The sequence below is a fragment of the Chrysemys picta genome, chromosome 9 (genome assembly GCF_011386835.1).
Source record: "Chrysemys picta bellii isolate R12L10 chromosome 9, ASM1138683v2, whole genome shotgun sequence".
NCBI lineage: Eukaryota > Metazoa > Chordata > Testudines > Emydidae > Chrysemys > Chrysemys picta.
In genome coordinates, this window is record NC_088799.1 from 56550255 (window position 1) to 56567652 (window position 17398).

Sequence of the window (17398 nt, forward strand, 5' to 3'; positions counted from 1 at the left end):
TATTCCCATGTTGAGGGCATGCGTTCCACAGGCAGTCGGGATGGGTTAGCTGAACAGTGTCCTTAAAGAGATGGCCAGCAGGGCAGGTGTACTGGTCAGTGTGATGGTAAGGCAAGTGTCGATAGAAAACGAAGACGGGAGAGGCTACTCTAGCCAGCTCATCTTTAGAGTGAGCTTCAAGACAGGTATCACAGAGTCAACGGAGACAGAATTGAGTAGCCACTGGATTCATATGGTCTCTTTAAAGAGAAGAGTTTCATGTGATAGAGAATTGTGTGGTGAGGACACAGAGGTATGTTTCAGTTCTAATTTACTGCTGGAAACATTTATGATGAAATGTCTGCAAAATGGGTGGCCTTCTGCTCCTGCATGGGTTGTGAGGGTCACATCTTTGCAGTCATGGAATGGAAATCCCATGCATGACTCTGACGTAGATCCTCACCAGCAAGAGGAGAATGTACAGGCTTCTGGGGAGTGGTGGAATGGCCAAGAGACCAAGGTGTAACTCAAGCACAGTGAACTGTAAGAGAAGGCCCATCAGTTCTGATCGTTAGGAGAAGGATTCAGAGGCAGCCAGTGGCCCTGAGCGGTGTGTGAGGAAGAGATGGGAGGTGCAGAAAGTGAGCACAGTACTACAAGGCAGGCAGGTCCAGTTGGTAGCGAGTGGGATTTCCCCAGATGACTCAGGGAAGAGCTGTGGGGAATAAGGTTGGCTTCAAAAACTAAAACCAAAGGCTGTGGAGGGAGAGGATTTTATCTTTTTTTTTTTTTTTTTTGTAAAAGCCATATATTTTTAAGCCACCACTATTGCTTTTGGCCAGCACATGGATGGAAACTGTTTTCTGCAGTGGTTCGAACTAGAGCCATGCAGAAAAGAGTTGTGTGGGAAGAAGAGCTGCCAGAAGTTTTCAGGTGGTTTGGAGAAAAGCTCTGGAGTGGGGAGAGCTTCTCTGCCCTGCAGGGCTGGGAGTGGACTCTGCCCAAAGGAAAAGAGAATTGTTTTTTTTTCTTTTGCTAGTGAAAACAGAATGTTTCAATGGCTCATTCTGGAAAAGAACTCCAGATTTTGTGAAATTGGTGACATGTTTGATTCAATCAGCCACCAGTTCATTCTGCTAGAGAAAACCATCTGAAATTGCCAAGCATGGCACCAGATAGCCCAGTTCTGCTTCAGACTTTTCCAAGGGGAAAGAAGAGGTTTTGCCCATAGTTGTCTCAGGGACTCCTGTCCTTTAAAAATTGGGTCAAATTCAGACTTGGTGCAAGCAGCTGCAGCTTCACTGTAGTCAGTGGCATTGCTTCCATTTACACTGGGTCGTAATTTGGCCTGTGAGCTGCGAATATGTTTGTGAAAGCAAGAAGCCTAGGCAAGAAACTAAGAAACTGAGTTCTGCTTTCCAGCCAATGCGACTTGGGCAATGGGACCGAGAAGGGGAGGAGAAGGGACCAGAAAAGAGAGAGAGGAAGCTGGGATAAGAGTCACTGCAGCCTCAGACTGAAAGAGCTGGGTTCTTCCACTTTTTTTTTCCTCTTGGGGGAATCAGAGATTTTAAAAACAAACTACCAGATGAACCGAACCCCCCATCCTGTGGGATGTTCCTGGGAGGTTTTTCCATTTGAATCTTCCCAATTCTTTTGAGTCAGACACAGAATTGGCTTTCCCTGTGCAGCAGCTATGCCGATCACATTTCTCGTGAAGTGTGCTTGGATTGGTTTATGATTGGATCCTTGTCTTTGATTAGTTTTCCCCCTATTTTCTTTATTTTTTTTTATTTTTTTTTCTTTTTCTTTTTTAGCTGCTGGCTCTCTCTCCAAAGCTTGAGCAAAAATTGGGGGTTATTTCACTTTTGTCTTCTTTTTGAAAGGCTTTTCTTTGGTCTGAGCATGCCATCTTTGCACCTCACCAATCTTGTGGTTAGTGTCTCTGCCCTCCTTCCTTTTCCTTTAGTGACACATTCCCTCCCTCTCCCTATTCCTCTCTTCCTCTTCCTCCCTCTTCAACCTTTCTGGTTTCAGTCTGCTTCAAGATGTGCTCACCTGTTTTTTCATATTGTTATGATGGAAGTTTAACAGGCTTATGATCCTTCTGCAAGATGCCCAGAGTCAGATCTGTATTCACAGACACCAAAGTAAAGCCATCTCCAATACAGGGCATTATAGAGCATTCAGGTGGGCGCCAGACTCAATTCCCTCCTTCCCTCGAGCATGGCACCTTATCTGATCCCGGACACTCAAGAGGATTCCGATCCTCTGACCCTGCAGTTCCATCTTATGGGGTGATTCACTGGGAACGGAAGATACTCTGCATCTCCCAAGAAGGGCTCAGCACCTTGTAGGATTGGGGTTTAAAGCTGGTTCTTGCCTTGTGCTTTAATGATCCAATTCAACTGCCGCTGAAGTCAGTGGAAAGATTCCCATTGACTCCAGAGGGAGCTGACTCAGGCCCCAAGATGCATAAGTTCCTCTGGACATTTGAGGCCTGATCCTGCACCTATTGCAGTCAAAGGGATCACTGTCGTTGACTTCCCCGGGTGCAGGATTGAGCCCTTGCTGCAGGAATCACCCAGGCTTTACGATGATATTTCAGCTCAGCAGTCAAACCTCTGCTCTGAGGGAGGGCGCTGGACCCAAATGTACAGATAACAAAGCTGACCACATAGGGATAGTCACAGAATCTTGGTTGCCTCCCTCTGAAGAAGCACCCTAGCTACTCTGTGTGGCGATACTTGTTAATATAGTGGCTTTGCTTCCTTCAAACCTATGCCACTCCATTCATCAGAGCATGAGTATGATGCAGTCCTGTAGAGGCTGCACACTGCACTCCTTCAGACTTGGGCTGGGGATGGCTGCCTGTCAGTCTGCTTTTCCAATCTGGAGACCAGCTACAAACAACAGTAAAAGTTATGGGGGGAGGAATTTTGTACACCCAGTACCAAGTTTAGTCTGATGATGGAATATGCTGACCACACACAATGCCACTGTGGACTGAGGTCATTACAAAACTCCTGCTGAAAGGAACCTCCCACTTCTGTTGCCTGTTCTCATCATCCTGGACAAAGGCATGCTGCAGCTTTGTGAAAGAACTCAGCCCCCGGATGGAAGGCAGCTGAGCAGGCTCACTACGAGTCAGAGGTGATGTGGATAGGAAAGGGGGAAGCATTTTGAGGAGCTGATGTGATCTATGGCCTTGCCCACTGTTTGAGAGCATCTGCCCTCTGATCGTCAAGGGGAGGTGCAGTCCTGAGACGCTGGCGAACAGTTTGCTGCTCCTAAATAGAGGCAGTGGCCAGCAAGGACCTATCCCAGTTTTGATTAGCCAGCAGACTGCAGTGTGGGCCTAGTCATGGGGATACTTGTTTACACCAGTGCAAGGCTAGGCTTCCTGCGACATTATCTCAGCACAGAGGGAAGGACAAGATGGCCTCTTGGGGTCCCTTCCAGCCCTATATTTCTGTGGTTCTAGGGAGACCACAGAGAGGCTTCTAACTCTTCAGAATGCGGCGGCCCAGGTTCTGGGTAGCCCAGACCGATGGGTGTACTACATTCTGCCGTGGCTTCCAAATCCTTTTCAAGGTTCTGGTTCTAGCTCCAGTGATGGCCATCTGAAAATGTCCTTTCAGCAGCGAAAAGGGGATGGTGCATCTGGCTGAGACTGGACTCTGGGCTGCATTCCGAAATTCTGGTCTAATTACAGGTAGAATCTTAGCAGTTTAATCCTCAGTCAAGAAGAGATGGCAAATTGGTAATAGCCTTCCGATGACCTCGCTGAAAGGGGAAGTGTGATGCTGCCAGGCCTACGGTTTTAAGAATGAAGTTTAAATGTGCAAGTTTTCAACGTTAAAAGTCACCTGTTACACATATCAGTAGTCTGCTCCAGAGTGTGCCCTGCACAAGGCAAAACTGATCCCCCAGAACTAAGATCACCTACAGCCCTGTCTCCACCCCAGTGTCCTCTCTTATCCTGGATGTGTTCGGATTGCATTGCGGTTGCCTACATGACGTGAATACCACCAAGGAGACAGCACAAACTGCAGCTGTCTTCCTCTCTCTTTGGCTGCCTTTCTCTCTCAGAACTTTTTGTACTTTCACAATGTAAAGGGCCAGAGAGTAGGGATGCAGTCTTCAGTCAGCACCAGTGCCAGGTGAAGATTCAGTTACTGTCCAGGATTAATGTTCTCATCAGAGTACAGTTTCACCCAGGTGTTAAAGTGCAGACCAGATGTACTCCATTCCACCATTGATCCAGTTCTTCCTGGTGCACTGGAGTAGGTAACCATTTGTGACACTCGCCAACGCCAGATCCCCAGCTTGGACGACCAGAAACCGAAGTGCTCCAAGGCACTGACCACTCTTGAAAATGTTGTCCTGGATCACCGTACAGAGGCAATAGCAGCGAGGGATTGGAGCCAGTTGCCATCCAAAGACGCTGCCTCCCAAGTGCTGAGCACAGATGGGGTCTCAAGGGCTGGGAAGCAAGAGCAGATCACTCATCTGGAAATCTCGGGGTTCCAGGCAGCCTCCAGCTTCTCCGTGTACATGAACATAATCATTGTGCTGCTTGCTTGTTTAGTTAGGGTGAGACTGAGCCCTAGGCTGAGCCCAGGGGACAGATGGAAGGCACCCGCGACTCAGGCAGACGTGATTGTCCCGGGGGGAGGGTAGGGGGGAGTGATTTGCTGCAGCCATTGCCAATGTAACACACTCCTCCTCTTGCGTCAGCCAGCCAGTGCATAGGGGGTGGAGCCAGTGTTCACTCGCCACCCCTCCTCCGGGTCCCCTGGCTGCTGGTGGGCAGGCAGCCCCAGCACCCAGAAGGGCCCGATGTGGCTGTGCAGTGGGATGGCAGCCCCCACTCCCATGTGCTCCCCAAATGGCTGCGTGGCACCAGGGCACAACCGAACCCTCTACGAGGACCATGTTTGCATAAAGAAAGCCCTGTTAGAGCTAGTGTCTGATTTCTGGGTAGGGGGATGGAACTGGTGCTGGTCTGGCCAAGAAAAGGGGCTCTCCCCGCCAGCCTGACAGGCAGCTTCTCCTCCTGGAAGTGCTCATGGGAGGGCTTCAGGTCTAAGTCCGCCTCCTGCTGGCCCCTGTTCATAACTGGTACAGTGAGGTGTCAGCATCGTCACTCATGCATTCAGGCATCCCACATCTGCCCTGCTGCCTGGGCATTGAACTCGCAGGGCCAGATCCTCAGCTGGGGTAAATGGCATAGTAAGTGGGGCTCCACTGATTTACACCAGCTGAGGTTCTGGCCTATGGTTCCTGGGTGTGACTCACTGAGCATTGTCCACTCCCTGTCTGGTGTCACGGCTGCATAGGGCCTCTCGAGCACTCCTTACTCCGCAGGCAGCCGTGCTGATTTCCATGGCAATAGGGTACTACTCAGCACACAGCAGGGTGATTGATTCGGAGGAGCCAGCTGCGTTCACAAGGTGGGTGCTTTCTGGGGCTCAGCCCGGGGGGAGCCTGAACCCCGCCCCTGGCTGTTGCATGGAGGCTCTACCAGCTGGGCACTGACTGAGCAGACCCCTGTTTGAAGGCAGGCTTGCCCCTCTTGGGGATAGGTTTTCATACACTATCCAGGGGATGTGCCGGCCTCTCTTAAAGCAGGCTGAAAACCCACCATTGCAATAGCTTCTCAGTCTCAGACTCTGGACAGGTGTCTGCATTTCCCAGCCTGTCTGCAGGAGGCTCTGTGCTCTAAACAAGAACTTCCTTTCCTTCACTCTCTCTCCTCCCCTTCTCCTCTTCTTTTTCCCTTTTCCTTCCTGCCTCTCTCTTCCTCTGCCTTCTCTCCCCCTGCCCTCTCTGGTCCCCTCTTGCCCGTCCCCCTCCCCACACCCTTTAATCTGCAGCAGACCCGTGGTTGTTTCACAGCACCTTCCGTCCTAGTTCTCCAGTTCTCCACAGCAAGAGGTCCTCTTTCTAGCTTCCTTGTTGCACCGACACAGCCCCCTCCTCAGCCCTCCCCACGACGCTGTCGCGCCCAAGGGAGATGACAGGCCGAGAGGTATGCTGGTGCTCACTAACTCGCTGCCACTTTCGCAGGAACCTGATGTTACTGTAGCTCTGCCTCCCACCAGCCTGTCCTAAGCACGCTGAATCCCCCCCACACACACACTTCCGGCTGACCCTGGCTGCCTTTCTTTAGTTTTGCTTTGCAGCACCATGTTGTGATGTGAGCGGTGAACTGTGAGCCCAGCTGCCATCTGGCCACGGAGCGTGTTTGGAAACCCCAGGCTGGGGACGCAGTGACCCCTCTCCTGTGTTACTTAACTCTTTCAGGGCATTCGTGTATCTCAGCAACTTGCTGTACCCAGTGCCGCTAGTGCACCGTGTTGCCATCGTCAGCGAGAAGGGCGAGGTGAAAGGCTTCCTGCGCGTGGCAGTCCAGGCCATCTCAGGTACATTGGGCAAGCAGCAATGGGTTTTCAGTGGCAGGCGGATGCTCTGAGCTGGCCTTGCCCCAGTGCCATAGTGAGTCTGGAGAGCCAGTTCTCAGGGCCATTACATTTCATGGAGACATATGCACTTTCCTGAGCGTGATGAGCCCCATGCTGTGTGCTCGGGCTGGTGGCACCAGTCCATTAGTCCACAGCCTAAGCATTTCTTTAGACCAGGGGTGGCCAACCTATGGTTCCGGAGCCACATGCAGCTCTTCAGAAGTTAATATGCGGCTCCTTGTATAGGCACCGACTCCAGGGCTGGAGCTACAGGTGCCAACTTTCCAATGTGCCAGGGGGTGCTCGCTGCTCAACCCCTGGCTCTGCCACAGGCCCTGCCCCCACTCCACCCCTTCCTGCCCCCTTCCCTGAGCCTGCCGTGACCTTGCTCCTCCCCTCTTCCCCCCAGAGCCTCCTGCACACCATAAAACAGCTGATCCGGAGGTGCGGGGAGAGAGGGGGAGGAGCTGATCGGTGGGGCTGTCAGTGGGTGGGAGGTGCTGGGAGCAGGGAGCTGATGGGGGGCTGCTGATGTATTATTGTGGCTCTTTGACAATGTACATTGGTAAATTCTGGTTCCTTCTCAGGCTCAGGTTGGCCGCCCCTGCTTTAGACCTTGCTCTCCCTGTTGCATTGTGCACAAGACCCCCGGCCCCAAGTGGGCCAGTGGAGTATTGCACACACACAGGATTTGCCAGGAGGTATGCCACTCACAGGCCACCATGCAATGTTTTCCTGCTCTAGTAATACAGGGACATCAAGCTTCCACTGGCAGGAATTGTGGGTGCTATAGTCCAATAGGCATCTCCTGTACTGTCATTAGAACTGCCACAAGAGAGCACTCATCACTCTGTGAGTTATATTGTGTGCTGCTCCCACCCCATGCAACTCGCCTGACTTCAGTGGGTTACACGTGGTGTAAATCAATTCAGCATCAGTTCCCGTGTGCCTGTGTCAATATGTTCCAAGATCCATGCCTTACCGGGACAAATTGCTGTCTCCTGGGGTGAGAAGAAAATTATTTTGTCCAATTCATTCAGTTCCATGCTTCCCCATCAATTGGCCCCAACCTGATCCGGAAAGACCTCTCACTCATGGCATGAGAGGGGAAGTGGGGCCCGTTATAGATTTATAATGAATAGAACCTGATCCTGGTGGAACTGACCCATCTGTGAATTATCAGTCACCTTGAGCAAGGTGATTCACAGATGGGGTCAGTTCCACCAGGATCTGGCTCTATTCATGATAAATCTAGGGCTGAGAAAAATTAATAGCAATACTTTTTTCTGGTACTGTTCGTTTCAGGTACATATTCTGTTCTGCAAGTACAACCACTGTCCCCAACTCACACATGCACACAAGCTATTCTAATAGGATGGTCTTGCAAAGAACTGAAAACTCTGCCATGTCATGTCATGGTTTTATGATCTGGGCCATCATCTGCTTAACTAGCAAGGGCATTAGTGTGGTGCTGTTGGTACCAATTTATAGATGAGTGTGCACATAGATGGCTGTTAGCTAATGCAGAATTGTTGACTCTGAAACAGAGGCTGGAAAGCACTTCTTGCAACATTTCCATGATTGCCTTTTGGAATTCACTGGTTTTCATCATGTTCTGCAGCCAGTGACCACTCAAGCATTCCTTGATGAAGAAACTCAGGGAGCAGTGTATGAAAGGTCACAATCCCAGAGACCTTGACTCTGGCTGCGATCTTCTTTGGGGGCGAGTTTTTCCTGCCTTCCTGTAATGTCTTGCTGTGTTTCCTCTTTCAGCGGATGAAGAAGCCCCGGATTATGGTTCAGGAGTACGGCAGTCAGGGACAGCCAAAATATCCTTTGATGATCAGCACTTTGAGAAGGTACAGTATGGCAGCCAGCCCCAGGTGAGAATATCTTTCTATGACCTTAGCTTGCTGGGGAGTGTATTGGGTCCTCCTATTATTCATATCCTGATAACAAGTCCGTTCCTAATATTTTAGCCTATTGGTCTCAGACTGCAGAAGACTAGGAGTGCCCTAGATATGATGCGCTTTGGGTTAGGAGAGGGAGTGATGACCACATCCCTCGTGGGCCTGAAGGTTGGCCTCAGCCACGCCAGTACAAACACCGTGACTGCAGTGGCCTGCTAGCAGAGTGGCATGGGCACTGCCCTTGTTGAATGGAACTGGAGCCTCTGGTTCGTTTCACGCAGGCCAGTGAACAGCTGGTAGATGACAGTCACTCAGTACAGACCTAGTTCAGATTGGAACAATGTCTTAGCAGCCAAAGGCTCCCTCTCTCATTACGGATTCCCTGGGCCGCTTGACCCTGTCCCTTCGGCCAATCTGTGTGCCATACGTTAACGCTGAGGCTTCAGATGTTGCTGTGGTAGAGGAGATAAAAGCTGCAGCCTCTCATGCCTGACTGGGTGTCTGCCACGCAGTACAGAGGGGAAGGCATGCCGGGCAAGAGACAAAAAGGCTGCTCATGGCCATTAGCAGGGTGAGCGTGCTGTAAGGACTGCAGCCTCCCTACACACACAGCCTCTCTGTTCCATTTCCCCTTGTGCCTGGCAGTTCCAGTCTGAGGCCTGTCCCATGGCGGGGATGTCTCGTTCAGGGACCTCGCAGGAGGAACTGCGGATTGTTGAAGGCCAGGGGCAGATAACTGACATCGGACCTTCTGCAGATGAAGTCAACAACAACACCTGTGCAGGTGAAAGGGTTGTTTTAGTCCAGGGGGAAGTGGCGTTGGGCGGGAGCTGTATACCTAGTAGGAAGCAAAACAATGTTTCACTGCTCACTGGATTGCAAAGGGCCAGAGCCTCAGCAGGGTGTGAACTGCCAGCTCCATTGAAAGCAATGTTTATGTTGGTATGTGGCATGCCGGACGTTCACTAGGCCTTGATGGATGCTGTCTGGAGTTTTTCTAATGGCTCTCCTCCTCCCCCAGTGACTCCAGATGATCTCCTCCTCGACAGTCCAGAGAAAGTTGCTCTAGATGACCCATTGGAAGCAGTTCTGGACCATCTGACACTGGGCAGCATCTTCACCTTCCGAGTGACAGTTCTGCAAGCCTCCAGCATCTCTGCAGAATATGCAGATATCTTCTGCCAGTTTAAGTGAGATGTCCTCAGATCCCTCTGCTCTGCTGGTGTTTGTTCCCTCTTCCTCCCACTCTGCCTTTGCCTCAATCAGAAGGTTGCACTCCCCAAGGAGCGTCATGAACAGATAGCAGAGGCACGCTACCGCCCTGCCCTTGCTGGATTCCTAAATGAAATGGGATCTCAGCTACGTGGCAGGGGGTCTCTGGGCAGCCCTGAGATGGGAAAGGGCAAGCGCCCAGACCTAGATTGGCCACACTGTCCTCTTCGCTTCTGAATTTTTGTCCAATGCCTCATGAAAGAGGGAAAGAACCGAGAGAGAGTCACGCAGTGCAAAATTAGTCTGTTCATTCACATGAGGCCTGATCCAAAGCCTGCTAAAGTTAGTGGGTGTCTTGAACGGCAGTGTGTGGCAGATCAGGCCCATGGAGAGCTGACTTTCTGTAGCAGCCTATCTGAATTTATAGAGTGCAGGCCCCTGGGGGGAGGGGAAATGAGTCATCTTCATTCAGACCTGGGGTAGTCTACGCTGGCTCCCACCTCGCTCTGTCATTCTCATTTTACCCTGCCGACCACACCGCTGCTGTAACAATCTTCCCCCTTCACAGCTTTATCCATCGTCACGATGAGGCCTTTTCAACGGAGCCCTTGAAGAACACAGGACGAGGACCACCTCTAGGGTTCTATCATGTCCAGAACGTTAGTATCACTGCCCAGGCTGTTTTCTCTCTGCCCCGCAATATTCAGGGTCTGTCCAGAGCATAGAAACCTTCAAATCCTGTGCTCCCCAAACTTTTTCTGTTGTGCCCCCCCCACCCATAAGGGAATCTGTCGGGGCCCAGGGACTGGGGCCGGAAGTGGAGCCACAACCAGGGCTGGGGCCAGGCCCGGGAGTGGAGCTGCGGCTGGGGCTGGAGGTGGGAGCAGAGGAGCTGGATGCAGAGTGGGACTGGGTGGCACTTCCTCCCTGCCCCCCATGGGGCCTGGTTCAGACCCCGCCACGTCCCCCTGAACATTCCTCCGTGCCCCCCGAGAGGGGCGTGCCCCACGGTTTGGGAACCACTAGTCTAATCCCACTCTACCACTGCCAGTTTGACAGCAGCAATTGCACCACCTCCCAGTCACATGGCAATGTGCTCTCCTCTCTGCCCATGGGGTAATACACTTCACACTCTGCAATGAGCTGCTGCTTTATCCTGGAGATCTGAGAACTTCCTTCTCGTTACAGTGTGTGATCAGAGATCATACAAGGTGCTCCTCTGAGTGAACCGGCTTAGCTCACGAGTTAACGGGTTGTCACATATATCACACTTGATCAGCGGCTGGAAAAAAATGCATTGATTGCATTTTGGTGGGGGAAGAAACCATGTGTGTGTCCTTCTGACTGTCACAGGCATTCCCCTCTGTCACAGGGCACTTCTTCAGCTACCCAGTGAGTAGCACAGCCTCGCCTGTGTTCATGGTTCTCCGTCACAAACACCAACTATCCGTTTCTGGCCCACTACGGGCCCCTGTAGCCCTCTGTTTCCAAACAGGACAGGACACAGCACAGGTACACAGTGGGAGGAGCACACAGCTTCTCTCCTCCACCCAGCTCCCCCACATCCTCCAAGCTCCCCCTTTTACTTCCTGGTCCTCCCAATTGTATATCCTCCCAGGAACTAAGCCAGTTACCTGTTAGCTCAGCACTGGCCCCCAAGTGTCAGTAATCCCCACCAGTAACAGGTTGGTAGGCTCCAATTACGCCTGCAGCCTTCAGTGACCAGTGTGCTGCAGCCAGCACTCTGTCACACCCTCCTTGCTGAACTTGCCCAGGGTAGGTTTTTGTCAGCAAGTTAAGTCTCTTCTAGACAAGAGGGTGTCTGTGTGAGAGGAGAATGGCAGAGAAACCAAAGAGTGCTACAAAGAAAACCAACAAAAGACACTCTTGTGACAAGGAGCCCAAACTTCTAGACTGTTGTATCTAACATGCCGTGCCCCTGAACCATCATCTCTCTCTGAAGCAGCACAGGTCCTCAGGCTGACAGCAGGCCACCTCCGGCCTAAGAGCCAGCAGACCAGGTTGTTAAGGGTTGTTTATCCTTCCCCCTTCTCTTCCCTGTGTCCACTCTCACATGACCACAAACACTGTCTCAGCCTCGGACCGGCTTAAAGGTGAAGCCTGGAAAGCCAGCTCCAGAGAGAAGAATAAAGGCCATTGTTAAGGTTCCTTCGGTCCTGCCGGTGAAGGTCATGGCTCCTATTCCTGAGGTTCCTGCTTTTCATATTTATTTTGACATTATTAGCCTCTCCTTCAAGGACCTGGTGTAGAAAAGCTCTAGACCTCTCTGAAGTAACCCCTGGCAATATGGGTCCAGATTTTTCTGACGCTGAGTGTCTCTGTGAGGAGCCTCTAGACCAGTCTCACCATTTTGCTCTGGAAGACCAACCACTCCCATGCAGAAATATTCACCCTGCCTCCTCCTGCAGAAATCAAAGGGCTGTCTTAGCTTTGGGGAAATTAAACCAGCAGCATTATGCCATCATTGTGTAAGTGTGACATAAGCAAAAACCCATCAGAGGGGTGAGCTGAGCCTGTTTCCTTGGAGAAATACCATTTACTAGTAAGCAAAGTATTGTGTCCATCACATGTCTAACCTTAAGAATGTGAGTAATCCCGTGGAAGTCGCATGCTTAAATCCTTTGCTGGATAGGGGCCTAGACGAATGGATTGCTGCTGTATGTCATTTTAAAGCGTTGTTGCTTGTCCCCTGCTTCCCTCTCTCTCAGATTGCGGTGGAGGTGACCAAGTCATTCATTGAGTACATCAAGAGCCAACCGATTGTGTTTGAGGTGTTTGGGCATTATCAGCAACATCCCTTCCCTCCTCTCTGCAAGGACGTGCTCAGGTCAGTGTGGTGTAGGGAAGGGGTAACATCCAGAGGATGGGCTCACCCCTCTTGTTGACTCAGACTTATTTTTTAACATTGTAACCAGAGCCTCATGTAGCGTGGACCTAGGATCTGATAAAGCCTATCCAAATCAATGGGAGTCGTTCCATTGGTTTCTTCTTCGAGTGATTGTTCACGTCCATTACACATTAGGTGTACGCGCGCCGCGTGCACGGACGTCGGAAACTTTTTCCCTTAGCGGGCTCCCGTCGGGCCGGCAGGGCCCCTCCCTCCCACCAGAGCGGCGCCCCGCTCTAGGGTATATATATCCCTGCTGACCCGACCCCTCCAGTTCCTTCTTACCGTCCGTGGCGGCGTTGGAACAACTCTGTCTCTCCTCTGAGAGTGTCCCTTAGCATAGTCATTAGTGTTATTTAGCAAACAGTTATCAGTTAATTAGTAGTAGTGTTGAGCTTAGTAGTTAACAGCTCATTAGGTACTTAAAGTTCCTGCTGTGGTTGCTTGGTCAACCCCGGCACCGGCCCTGGGCGGCGGGGCATGCCGCACGCCCAAGGCTTCAAGGCTTGTGCCACGTGCCGCAAGCCTATGCCATTGAGCGACCCCCACGACTCGTGTCTCCGCTGCCTGGGGGAAGCTCACCAGAAAGAGCGCTGCAAGATCTGCAAGGCCTTTAAGCCCAGAACTAAGAAAGAAAGAGACTTTCGCCTTAAGCAGCTGCTCATGGAGACGGCGTTGCAGCCCTCCACTTCGGCGGCACCGTCTGCCTCAGTGCGGAGCGCCCCGGCATCGGTGCGGGAACCGGCGCCGGCGGGTCACCCGAAGCCCACGGCACCGACCCAACGGGGGCATGTACGACACCGGTCGTCTTCGCCGGCAAAATCGAAGGGCCAACCCAAGGCCCGAGGACGCTCCCCGCATAAGAGGGCAGCGCCGGTGAAGACCTCGAGTGCGCCTAAGGCCGGTACGGCCCCGGCACAGGCCCCGGTAGTGGCTCCGGCGCCGAAAGGCCCGTCGAGCCCCGGGATAGGCATGTCGAGTGAGGATGAAGGGCTGGAGGAGCTCTTGGAACAGCCCTCCACTCCGGACACATTTGAGGCAGCAAAGGACCTCATTGCATTGTCCGTTGAGGGCCCTCCACGAACTGAGGACGCTCCGCCGAAGCTGCCACACAGAGGCAAGCCGGCGACGGTGCGCCCATCACGGTCACCATCTCGGCACCGTTCAAGGCACTGGTCCCGGTCGAGCTCCGCCTCGGTGGACTCCTGGTTGCCCTCAGCGCAGAAAGCGCCACAGCAGTCGGGCTTCAGCAAGCGGTCGGCACCGACTCAGCAGCCATACACGAGTCAGCACCGGGATGCGTCGGCAGTACGTTCCCCGAGACCGACCAGCCGTAGTCGTTCCCGGTCCCGTGGTCACCGGTACCGATCCAGGTCCAGGTCGGCGAGACGCTGCTCCAGGTCCTGGTTGCGGAGGCGCTACTCCCCAAACCCAGACCGGCACCGTTCTACGGCTCCGCCGTGGCCTTCCAGATCACCGTCCGTGGTGTCGGAGACTGACTCGGGCCAGTACGGCGGGTATGCCCATAGTGCACAGGCTAGTAGGGACTACGAAGCCTGTGGCCATCCCCACTGGGGCCAACCAAGCCAATGGCCGTTCTGGACACCCTGGGCCTACCACCAGCAAGGGCCCCCATCTAGGACCTCGAGATCCGGGCCATCAGGGTACCGATCCCGCTCTCCACGGTACCGCCCGCCATCTCATAAGGAGGCAACGGTCTCTAGACCGCAGGAGCGGGAGGGAGTGGACTCGGCACCGAGCACGGTACCGTCCCAGTCCCACACCGTGGGACAGGCCTCAGAGGAGCAACCGGTCGATGTCGGGTTGCAGGAAGATGAGGATGGGCAGAAGGCCCCGACCTCTTCCTCCTCGCCGGACGAGGCAGTAGCGGGCACGACAGTGTCCGGCCCTCCCCCGATTGATCATCGGGCGCACCAAGACCTGCTTCGCCGGGTAGCCCTCAATCTGGGCTTGCAAGCGGAGGAGACTATAGAACAGGAGGACCCCATGGTCGACATCCTGAGCCCGGAGGGGCCCTCCAGAGTCGCTCTCCCGATTATACGGACAGTCCAGTCCAACTATAAGACGGTGTGGCAAACGCCGGCCTCCAGTGCACCAACTGCAAGAGGTGTGGAGAGAAAATACTTCGCCCCATCTAGAGGGTTTGACTTCCTCTTTTTGCACCCGTCTCCTTGTTCGCTGGTGGTCTCGGCGGTCAACGAGCGAGAGCGTCATGGCCAGCAAGCCCCTGCGCCCAAGGGCAAGGACGCAAAACGATTGGACTTGTTCGGAAGGAAAGTCTATTCGTCTGGGGGCCTCCAGCTGAGGATCGCTAATCAGCAGGCGATTCTAAATAGGCACAATTTTAATTCTTGGGCATCAGTCTCCAAGTTCAAAGACTCCCTACCGCCGGACGCACATCCTGAGTTCACGGCCCTGGTGGACGAGGGGATGGCGGTGGCCAAGACCTCATTGCAGGCCTCCCTCGACTCAGCCGACGCAGCGGCTAGAACAATCGCGTCAGGGTAGTGATGAGGCGTTCGGCATGGTTACAGGCTTCAGGCCTTCCGCCAGAGGTGCAGACCACCCTACAGGACCTCCCGTTTGAAGGTTCGGACTTGTTCTCCGACCAAACGGACGCCAGGCTACATAGCCTTAAGGACTCGCGAGCAACCCTAAAGTCATTAGGAATGCATACCCCGGTGACACAGCGCAAGCCCTTTAAACCTCAGCCTCCACAGAGGCAGTACCACCCTCGCCCTCGGCACGAACCGTACCGCCGTCGTGGCAGGGATAACAGGCGGAGACGTAACAATACGCCTAACCAGGGTCAAGGTCACGGCCAGGGCAAGCCGCAGCCAGGGAACAAACCAGGCTTTTGAAGTTACACTCGAGGACAGCGTACCACATTCCATACCGGATCCTCCTCTAAGTTTCAAGGACCGCCTGTCCCATTTCTACCGGGCATGGTTGCGCATAACATCGGACCGCTGGGTCCTGCGCACAGTGAAGGCGGTCTATACCCTCCAGTTTTCCTCGTCCCCTCCCTGCCATCCCCCTTCCCCGTCCCTCTTCAGGGACCCCTCTCACGAGCAACTTCTCATGCAGGAGGTACAGACCCTTCTCGCAGTAGGAGCAGTGGAAGAGGTCCCACCGGACCTAAGGGGAAAAGGATTCTACTCCAGGTACTTCCTGATTCCCAAGGCAAAAGGGGGCCTCCGTCCTATCTTGGACCTGCGCGACCTAAACAAGTTTCTGGTCAGAATGCGCTTCCGTATGGTCTCCCTTGGAACTGTTATCCCATCCCTGGATCCGGGGGATTGGTACGCTGCCCTCGATATGAAAGATGCCTATTTTCACATCGCCATCAATCCGGCCCACAGGCGGTTCCTGCGCTTCACCGTCAACCAGCGCCATTTCCAATTTACGGTCCTGCCTTTTGGCCTGGCATCAGCACCACGAGTATTCACGAAATGCATGTCCGTGGTAGCAGCCTTCCTTCGAAAGAGAAGGATGCGCGTGTTCCCGTACTTGGACGACTGGCTCCTCGCGGGCAGGTCAGAGGCCGAGGTCCGCTCTCACGTGACGCTGGCCTTACAGATGTTCGGCAGGCTCGGCCTCCTGGTCAACGTGCCCAAGTCCACGTTAGCTCCCACACAGAGACTGGACTTCATAGGTGCAGTCCTGGACTCGGTGACCACGCAGGCAAGCCTCCCAGAGTCACGCTTCCTGACAATTCAGAGGGCCGTAAGCTCAGTCCAAAAATTCCCCGTGACAACGGCAAGGTGTTGCATGCAGCTCCTGGGACACATGGCAGCCTGCACACATGTAGTCAGACATGCCCGCCTAAGGCTCCGGCCCTTGCAGTTGTGGTTTACCCAAACGTACCCCCCAACAGAGACCCCTTGGATCTGGTGGTGACGATCCCGGATCAGGTGTTGGGCTCGCTCCGCTGGTGGCTCGATCAACAGCAGGTCTGCGAAGGGATCCCCTTCGCTGCCCCACAGCCCACTCTGACGTTAGTAACAGATGCATCGGACCTGGGTTGGGGGGCGCATCTGGGGGAACTGCGGACCCAAGGTTTGTGGTCCAAAGAAGACAGGTTGCTTCACATCAATCTAAAGGAGCTAAGAGCGGTTCGTCTCGCCTGTCAGACCTTCCACGCCACCATAGAAGGTCACAGCGTGGCAGTCCTGACGGACAACACTACCGCCATGTTCTATATAAACAAGCAGGGCGGGTCCTGGTCCTCTCCCCTCTGTCGCGAGGCACTCCAATTATGGGACTTCTGTATAGCCCATGCGATCCATCTCATTGCAACGTATCTCCCGGGGATCCAAAACGGCTTAGCGGACCGCCTCAGCCGATCCTACCAAATGCACGAATGGGCGTTGAGACGAGACGTCCTGCATTCAATCTTCCGGAGGTGGGGCTTTCCCCGGGTGGATCTTTTCGCCACCAAGGACAACAGTCAATGCCCTCAGTTTTGCTCGTTTCAGAACCTCAGCCCGGGATCATTGGCGGATGCCTTCACGATTCCATGGGGAGGGAGCCTGAGGTATGCCTTCCCTCTGTTCCCGCTCATACACAAGGTCCTCCTCAGGACCCGCAGGGACAGGGCAACAATTATACTCATCGCCCCAGCCTGGCCACGCCAGCATTGGTTCACGACCCTGCTGGAATTGTCCATAGCCGACCCGATCACCCTCCCCCTCCATCGCGACCTAGTCACACAAGACAAGGGTCACCTGCTCCACCCAAACCTGTCATCGCTACATCTCACGGCGTGGTATCTCTCTGGCTGAACAATGCGGAACACAGGTGCTCTCACCATGTTCAACAAATTCTCCTTAGTAGTAGGAAGCCCTCCACAAGAGCGACCTACCTGGCCAAATGGAAAAGGTTCTCCCACTGGTGCGAGC

The 17398-nt window shown here is 53.5% G+C and overlaps 1 protein-coding gene across 21 annotated transcripts in view; it reads left to right on the plus strand.

Annotated features, from left to right (window-relative positions):
* The window catches only part of KIF1A (kinesin family member 1A), a 198361-nt gene that overhangs the window by 117521 nt on the left and 63442 nt on the right, over positions 1 to 17398 (plus strand). For 14 of the 21 annotated variants that reach the window (XM_065557163.1, XM_065557166.1, XM_065557175.1 and 11 more), the window contains 6 exons: positions 6289 to 6407; positions 8220 to 8305; positions 9002 to 9140; positions 9378 to 9546; positions 10137 to 10227; positions 12298 to 12416. In XM_065557163.1, the coding sequence (XP_065413235.1) occupies positions 6289 to 6407; positions 8220 to 8305; positions 9002 to 9140; positions 9378 to 9546; positions 10137 to 10227; positions 12298 to 12416 (723 nt within the window). Of the gene's footprint in view, positions 1 to 6288; positions 6408 to 8219; positions 8330 to 9001; positions 9141 to 9377; positions 9547 to 10136; positions 10228 to 12297; positions 12417 to 17398 lie in introns of all 21 variants that reach the window. The other 7 variants (XM_065557170.1, XM_065557164.1, XM_065557174.1 and 4 more) reach the window with 1 other exon arrangement.